General features: G+C 34.2%; 1 protein-coding gene across 1 annotated transcript; it reads left to right on the top strand.

The window, feature by feature from the left end:
* Positions 1–6,199: 6,199 nt before the first annotated feature.
* LOC130647334 (uncharacterized) lies at positions 6,200–8,823 on the top strand. The gene is made up of 4 exons (XM_057453146.1): positions 6,200–7,250; positions 7,761–8,003; positions 8,312–8,362; positions 8,661–8,823. Exons 1-4 carry the CDS (start codon positions 7,164–7,166, stop codon positions 8,724–8,726), a joined length of 447 nt encoding a protein of 148 aa, XP_057309129.1. The 5' UTR covers positions 6,200–7,163; the 3' UTR covers positions 8,727–8,823.
* Positions 8,824–9,245: the final 422 nt, after the last annotated feature.

Genomic DNA, 9,245 nt, shown 5'->3' with positions numbered 1-9,245 from the left:
TCATATTCAAAGTCCTTTGAGAGTTTCGGCAAAAATATTATTATATATATAGTGGCTTTATTGTATTAGCAGTATTACTTACATGAAGATGTAAAGTTTTATTTACGAAAAGCTTCGTGTATTTTATTGTAAATTTTTTATATGTTCTTTTATATAACAGAAACATACCTAGTTCGCCGAATATCTGCTGAGTCTTTTCACTTTTTTCTAACAATTTTAATGGTTGAATCTTTCCCTTTCGACTAAAAACAGCATTATAATCACAACCAGTGAAAGCGTGATATGCAGGGAGTGACTTACATAGCATATCACCCAACTTTTTGTGCAATTGGTTGACACTGATATATCTAAGTGTATTTTTTGTGTACAAACCAACCTCTAACCATAAATTGATTTGCTGATCGAGTATAGAAAAACAACTGAGTGTAATAATTATAACATCAGTGTCAGCTGTGCGAATCAGTACATTATTTGGCGAAGATATTGATGTGACATGATAAAATTATTCGCGAATCTGCTTCTTCGTGTGAGCAGTACAACAGCGGTTCCACAGTTTTTAGCATCATATCATCGTGAACTTTGTAGGAGTAGCAAATATTACCTCCATTTGCAAACAGGGTTTTTCCTTGAAGTACAGGAGCAAGGTTGTCATCCTCCCAGCTCTGAACAAGAAACTGCACTAGAGATTCTTTAAACTGGTCGTTTCTTAAGGCCTGGATCCAGCTTCCAGGGCGCTTCTGTCCTGGTCCTGAAATGTAAAAGAATCTCTCCCGTCCAGCATTTTTTTGTGTCTTTCACAATCTTTAATTGATGGAGATACTGTTTTATCAAAAACGGAATGTATGACTCACTTTTAACATTTTTTAAAGAGATAATGGGAGATTTCACCAAAAGTGGTAGGTAAATCAAACTGCAAGTGAAGAAAAAAAATTGCATCAATAATAGTAGTATTGACATAGGAAGGATTAATGGTGACAACTTTAGATTCTAAGTGTTTCATGATCGAAGCTTTTGTAGTTTTTTGCATTGGTCCATCTACATGACTCAGTGATAAAGGTACTGGAGTGAGAGGAAACTTTAAAACCTCAGCCATATCAACTTTCTGTTGTAAAGATAGGTAGAGAATAGAACTAAAAATGTCTCGTACCATACTAATTGCGACTACCTTTTGATTTGGTCCTCGAATCTTTTGAATCCCAGCTTCTGTTGCAAATGTTTTTAACTATTGTCTTTTGATGCTTTCTTCAAACCGCTTTGGATTAGTTATGCATTCCCTTAAAAGTTTCTTGCACAAATCAGAACCAGATTTCATTACATTCAGAGGAAAATCTTCAGTATCCTCTGCTGCACATTTGCTAGTACCAATGTTGTATAACTTATCTTTGTCTACATTTTCGGAGAATGGATTCATTGTTTCTTCTATTGATGTTATGATTGCATTAAGGTTGGTGTTATTTTTCCTTATCTGATTTAGCTTTAGGTCTTGAGTGACATCTTCCTTTTTTGTCAAGTACAGATCGTCAAGAATATGAGATATAAATTCGGTTCGAACAAAATGACTGTCAGTCCAGCGTTGCCTTGCAGATATAAAGTTTGTTAACGCTCCGATTCCTGTTCGTTCACTTGCTGCATCAGCATTAATGATTTGTTCTAGAGTTAAATTAATAGGTTGTGCAGAGAATGATTTCTCAGTTCTCTGCAAGGAAAACCAACCTTTCCGGAACTCTTCGAAGACAGTTGGATGTGTTTCTTCTACTCTCAGTAAGTTATCGTGATACCTTACGAGCCATCGTGCGTAATTTCGATGGTTAAAAGCAAAGAAAATATCTCCAATTTTAGATAAACAATACGTATATAGCCCAAAAATTACCGATTTGAATGCTTCTAATAAACGCATGATAAAGATGAAACATGTTGATATAAGTGATCCAGTATTGTGCTGTTTTCCCATGAGCACCTTCCTTGGTCTTTGCAAGGTATTGTTCATACCCTTTCAAGACAGCACCAAATTCTGTGCAAGGTGTATATTGACTATTTAATTCATTTTGCTTTATAACATCCAATTCTGATTGAATAATACTGGTAACCTCTTCAACGTTTGACAGCTGTGCCATATACGACTTGAAATGTAGTATCTCAAAGGCTACACTGAGTAGATAATGAAGGCGTTTACATCTCTTTCTTCCCAGTTATAAAACCTTTAAGACAACCTTTAGCCAAAATGTTGCTCTCCGTTAAGACATACGAACCTCCAGATTCTTCTATAAATTTATCAATTGCATGGAAAATGGCAATGAACAGATTATCGAATCTGGGTGATTCTTCCACTTGAATCTGCATTGCAACTTTTGAAATTGCAAGATCGTAAGTTACAGCAATGCTGTCTTTAATTCCTTCTGCAGCTAATCGTTGCGCTTTCTTCATTGTTTCAAGAACCCGTGAACTTGATGTAGGAGATTGGTTAAGTTGACAATTATACCATATCTTTTGAACATTTTCATCATTGCAAAGATGTAATGAAGCATTCCAACCAACCCATATTGGTATGTTGTTCGTGTCATTCACAAGTAGATCAATCATCCAAAGGATATCTTTAAACCAAGATTGTTTGTACGAGTTAGGTATATACAGTCTTCTTTTATCGTTTCTTGGTAGAAATGTAGCTTTGTTCATCTTTGGTTTCTTCCTGCAAGGCAAAAATTCTTCTTCTCTTTTTCTTGATGGAAGGCATCAATTCCTTACTACTGACTGATCTTTTTCACTTGTTTCTCTATAATTTAGGACAGTAATATCATATTTTCTTTGTATTTGATAAGCAATTCATACAGTGTCATGCAATGTGCTTTTTCCACTCAAATTTCCACAAACCTGTTAAAGTTGTCAAACGCTACAACAGTACCCAAGTTCTGATCGTCTTTCATTCTATAAGGCATAGTATTTTTTATCTTTGTTTACTTCAAGCGTGAGTTTCGTCTCCAGTTCTTCGATTGAATGATAGCTCACACAATGCAATTTAATATCTCAATTATCTTCCTACTCCCTGAAATACTTTTTATAGTAAGGCCTAGTGTAAGATGTTTTGGAGGTTTTTGTCGTCCAGAAGTAACAGCGAAGACAATATCTTGGCTGATAGCCTTAATTCTTCGTAATTTTGAAGGTGAATTTGATCCTTGGATATCTGGTCCTGCAAAAAGATATGATAGAAATTTTGAAATGGCTTCTGGAACATCAATCTCTCCTTTTCCAATGTCCTGTACTAACAAATTTGCTGGTAATCGTCCTTTTTCAGCATTAAAAACAGCCTCCCGTAATTCAAAAGCTAATGACTTAAGATTAGTGTCAGTGTCAATTTTCTGTCAAAGCAGCAACTAACTTTTGTTTCACCACACCTGTCTTCTTTTCTCTCTTGCAACAAAATAAGCAAACATCAGGAAACACCCCTGTTGATAAGGATGGTTTTGGAGCATCAACTATGGATCGAGTGACATAAGACCTTTTGCAATACATATTCTGCAGAATAATTTTCCAAAATGCACCTGATTTAGCTAGCTATAAGTTCCTTAAATGATGCAATCCAAATGTTTTAAGCTCCAAAATGATATGAAATCAATGTAAAACCATAGTTGAAAGACTAAGATAAGGACAAAATACATACACGAAAATCCACAACAAGTAACCAGGAGCGATAAGACTTAAAATGGCAGAAAAAATCAGCCAAACTTTTGTACGGGAAGCAAAAGAAGCGCCTTTTGCGCAAAAATAATCGCGCGCCAACAAACAACTTTTTGTTTCTGAGGTTGCATTTCAATTCAAACACTAGTGACTAGTGAATCAATTACTTGTACAGGAATATGAAATATGTTTATCTTAAGCTAAACTTGACTACATTATAATAAATACAACATTATAGAGTTCTAGATCTAAAGACATTCTTTTAAAAATCAATGTCGAACCGCTTTATAAATAAATTTTTTACCTCCTCGGCTAGTTTTCATGTAATCTCGCGTAAAAGATTCACCAATGTTTTCATTCCCGCGGATAAATAAAAATAATTGAAATCAACTTTGCTTTAGATCAAATGAAATGATTTTAAGCAAAGTTTATTTCATTTCATTTGATCCAAAACAAAGTTGATTTATTTTTTTAATTTTAGATTCTTTTTTTGCATGGCAGCTGTCGGCCACCGTAGTCATGTTTTTGGGATCATTTTTCAGAGAATGTTTCTTTTAATAAAAATTTGGAATACAAAGACTTTAAATTAATGGGGAAACCTGTGGTTAGACACAAAACTGGTCTTACATTCAGGCCAATATTCACCTTTAAATTATATAATAAATGGCTGAATTTTACAGAGAATGTTGTTTATAATATGTGAACAAAAAATAACAACTAAATTTTCGCGGGGATTTAATTTCGCGGTTGAGCTCATCTACGAAATGTTAGTACTTCGCGGAGACTTATTTTCGCGGATGAGGGATGTTCTAATTTTTCGCGGGACTTAATTTCGCGGATGATTTAATAATAGCAATTTTTGAAAAAGGTAAAATAAGTTGTCAAGAGGGTTCGAGGCCGAATGGCACAATCTCATCGACCTCGTTACACCGGTCATTTCTACACCAACCGAGACAAAGTGTAGTTTTGCATTTTAGTTCAAAGTTTTTTCAACAGAACTATATCGTCTGGTAAAATAAACACAAATGGATAAAAACACCACTAGATAAAAAACGAAACGAATCTTAATTGTTAATCAAAAGCGTCAAACGCGGTACGAGAGAAGTCAACATCATCTTCATCTCCAGAGATCGGTTCATATTTTGATTCTTTATCCAATTCATTCACTACTATTTCACTTCGTTTGTTGTAAGCAACTTTCAATTGTTCCTCTGTAAGGCTGGAAAAAGAACTCAAATTCGGTTAATCATCTGCATTAGAAGCTGGAAGCAAAGGATCGATATCCTGGAAATGGTCAAGTAATTCGAGACCTTCTACACAAGCTTCAAGCGCTTCAGTGATACCTGCTGCTTTCCAGGCGTTTTTAATAACATTCTTGCCACCTTTCGTCAGATCATTGAATAAATCCACCATCCATTGATGATGATGTCTGATGTCTTGCAGCGATTTACCTTCATCTGGTTGCAGACCACTCTGAGCGGTATACCAATCGTTAAACCTTCTACGTGTATTCTTCTTTGCGTAACCGTTTACGACCAAAACCAGAGGTTGGAGTAAGTGCGTCATATTAGCAGGAACGCAGACGATTTCGATATCTTCTTTCTCATACAGATCCAATACTTCTTTCGTCATTTTTCCAGTAAAGACTAAGGTTTTTTGACCAAGTGGTAAATTTAATAATTTTTCTTGTTCTTTAATAACGTTTTCTATGTACGGTTTGAGAACTTCTTTTGAGAACATTTTGCAAGCTTCATCTGCGTTACTGTAGTGAGTTTTGTTGAAACTTAAAGATTCTTGGGTCATTTTTAATTAAATCTTGCGATGCGGGTTCCCTGCCAAATGGGAAAAAAAGAAAAAGAGTAAAGATTCGTCTGCTGTTCCATCCAAGAAACCGTCGATAAAAACAAGCATAACCAGCTGAAATTATATCTATTGTACTTTATTGTACTTCAAGTAATTTTTAAACTCGCTTTATTTCTAGAATCATTAGAAAATATAACACCTGCTGAAACTAGCTACTTAAAACAAATTTCTTGTCATTTTTGTCTTTTCATCTTCAGTAGTCGGTTGAAGAAGTAGGCCTACCAATAGAAAGGCTCAGATTTTGCTAACAAAAATAAACAAAAATTTAAAATTTCGCGGATCGAGCAATTTTTCATTCAATAAAAATTGGCGGTATTTTAATGAAAGCATCTGCGGGACACCTTTTAAAAAGTAAGTACTTTTGTTTTGTGATTGTCGGCAAATTAATTTATAAAATTATAGTAAGGTAAGTGTATTAGCTGATGTATTACGTTGTTACCCTTCTATGTATGGTGTGTTTTCTGACTACGTTTCGATGAAAGTCCATTATTTATCTGGAAATAAGCTATTTTTTTCTCTATAGATTCTGTCAACGAGCGTTTCAAAGATGCGAATGAGCAAGAAATGCGACGCATAATTGGGACCAAGCTGCGAAACGCTCCCAGTCAGAGGATTAGAGACATAAGGGGTACATTAAATGTATAAATTTACAAAAAACAAAGGAGAAGTCCTTTCGACTTAACTCATTTATGAATGTCATTTATACATTTAATATTTTTCTCTTTGTTTTTTTAAACTGACTTCTTTATTATTTCAAATATTTATTTTGTTTATTTTGACCTTGCAAGCGTTACGACGAATTTCAACTACTAGCAATTTTCACAGAAGTTTTAAGGTGATTCTTTCCTATGGCCTAAGCTTAATATGTTTAAGATTTTTTCGATTAGAGTTCCAATTTATGCCTTAAATGGCATGCTTTATTTAAAAACTGACGTAGAAATTAGTGGACATCTATACGCATGGATAAGTTCACAGGTAGAATTCGTAATTCGTACTTAAGTCGTGTACTGAACTGGGGACGAAGTTCTTTTTGGCTAACTTACCACACTAATAAATTTATAACCAAATATTTTTATGTTGGGATGGAGCGGAGTGGGGACAGGATTAAAGTTTGACTGACTAAATATTGCTGGAAAATTGGTGAGATTTCTAACACATTGACATTATGCTAAACTGAACACTATTTAAAGTCCATTTCAAAAGCTGTAAAAAAAACTCCCTCCATTTCTTTCCCTTACTTGGCAGGATACAGTTTCTTTTTAAATTTCTTGTTGTTTCAAACTTATAAAACTAACTAACTAAGTATACAGGAATTCGAATTCGAAGATGATGTTTTGTAAATTTACAAAACTTGAATTCCCAAAGTAATACAATCGAACGTCTATTTTTTTCTGCTTGACTTTGTTTACATAAGAAAATTTATGTTTAGATGCAGTCAGGTAAAAAACGGATGCTAATCGGTTTTGATGTTGTACTGCACTACAAAGCCCTCAGTCAATGACACAGACATCGTAAGCTCAGTCTATACTTCCCATCTCGGGTCACAGTACAACAACAAAAACATTGAGTACATCCGTTTAATTTTGCAAAGCGTGGAAAAAACAAGTAATTTGAAAAGCTAAAAGAAAATGGAGGAACAGACTTCTTCCATGATTTTTTCAAGCGAAGTGAATGTGTTTAAGCATCTTATTTATATCTGCAATCAACTGATATGGGTAAGTTGTTATGGTGGTAAATAGGAGAAAAACACAGTAAAAATCAGGAGTTTATGCAATATGAAGGGATAAAGTAAAACACGTCTTAATATATGCTTTTTAGACCATAAAGACAGTTGGTTTGCGTTGCCTAATTCGAAGGTTATTAGGGAGTTTTATAAGGTGTTCAGAAGGTTTTTTATGGAGTTCTGAAATTGTTATGGAGTAGGTGGATTTCTGCCAAACTCACGAATAAAACAAGTGTCTGTTTCATAAAGTTCCCTCAACAAGAATTATATTTTTTTACAGAATTCTGCGGCAAAGAAAAAAGAGACATTTTTACACAAACCGTTTTGAACATTTAAGTGTGGAAAAAAATACCTCCTTTCATTTCCCTCATTCTTAGGTTTGTAATAGGTATTTTCACAGCATGGATGCTGGAAGAGTTCCTTCTAAACAAATGTAGGTATATTTCAGAATGCAACGAAAAACAGATTTCTGTAAAGTAAAAACTTACGCCTTTCTTCTTAGGTCAGTGGAGTGGCACTAATCATCGTGGGATGCATACTGATAGATAATGGTGACCAGTTATCAAACAACTTATGCGTGTCTCTTATCGTTGTTGGATTCATAACACTGCTTGTCAGTTGTTTTGGATGTTATGTTGGCTTTAGAGGACATTATTCCATGATACTTGCATTTTCTTGTCTTCTTGGTATCATGGTTATTATTGAGTTAGTTGTTGGTGCCGTAGCATTTGCACACAACATCAAGGTAAGATTGATTGTCGTGTTGCTTTTGTAGAAAGATACCTCACTTACATCATACTTCAATACACTCCCAGATCAACAAGTCAGACAAGGTCTGTTTAATTTTTAAAAACAATATGTTTTCTCCCATTCTTGAATGTATATTAGGTGTAAAATGAATTTTGTGCTGATGTGTTCTATAGTTCTTCTTTAAAATATTTACTAAACCACATTCAGAATTTCGCTTTTATTTTTTTGTTTTTGCTTTACTTTTTTTGCTTTATTTGTTTTTCATTGTTACAAAAACCAGCGCTTATTTTATTTTTTTATCAGAACAACATGGCAATCGTTGGAGGAGTCGCCATTTCAGTTGCATTGCTTCAGGTAAATCTTTTAAGCTTTTTTTAAAATCAGGTATTGTATACCTCCTAAATAAATATTCCCCTTTTTTATGAGAAACATACTGTTGGGGTTTAGACTCGGCCTTTCTTAACTTTTTAAAGAAGATTTTCGTAAGATTCATAGGCCAGACCCCTATTTTTTGCTCTAAAAATGCAAGCAATCCTGTTAATTTAAGAATTTACCTCTGTAAAAACTAACGAGTTAGTAGTTGAAACTATCTTTTATCACAGTTTCAAAAAAATATCATGTTTGTTATAAAAAAAAATGTGTATTTTTTTAGGTTAGTGGCATCGCGTATGCGTGCTGCCTGATGAAATCTATCAAAAACGAATACGAAATTCTTTAAGTCGATGCTGTGAAAATAGTAAAAGGTTTTTACATAACACATTTTGTAGGACGTTTTCGTGCTGATATTTGGAATACATGATGCCTTAGAGTTACCATTTTGGTTGTCATAAAATTTCTTGTTTTCATAAAGTTAAAAGCGAAGAACTTACAGTGACCCGCTCAGACGCCCACATTCGTGTTACCCCAATTGTATTTTATTGTCATTTGTTACGACCACCTACATAACACACGACTTATCTTAAGACAAAATAATACCTGTGTAAGAAGATCATTATTTCTATTTAAAAACTGAAGACAAATGGGCCACATTTTTCTACCTTGAAACGAATACGTAGTAAAGCATTTACATTCACATTACAGTTTGCATAACTTGGAGATCACAGCGCTTGCCTAATTTCAATTAGTTTCTTGCACTCCACAAGTTTGGTGAAGACCAAAAGACGACCACTTTTTTTAAATCCCGGGAGTTACTGTACGTACATCAAGTTTGACCGCATATGAAAATACAGACCAAATA

This window comes from Hydractinia symbiolongicarpus, chromosome 6 (assembly GCF_029227915.1).
Source record: "Hydractinia symbiolongicarpus strain clone_291-10 chromosome 6, HSymV2.1, whole genome shotgun sequence".
In the NCBI taxonomy this organism is placed as follows: Eukaryota; Metazoa; Cnidaria; class Hydrozoa; order Anthoathecata; family Hydractiniidae; genus Hydractinia; species Hydractinia symbiolongicarpus.
Note: the sequence above shows the minus strand (reverse complement) of the source record. Positions and strands in the feature narration are given on the sequence as shown.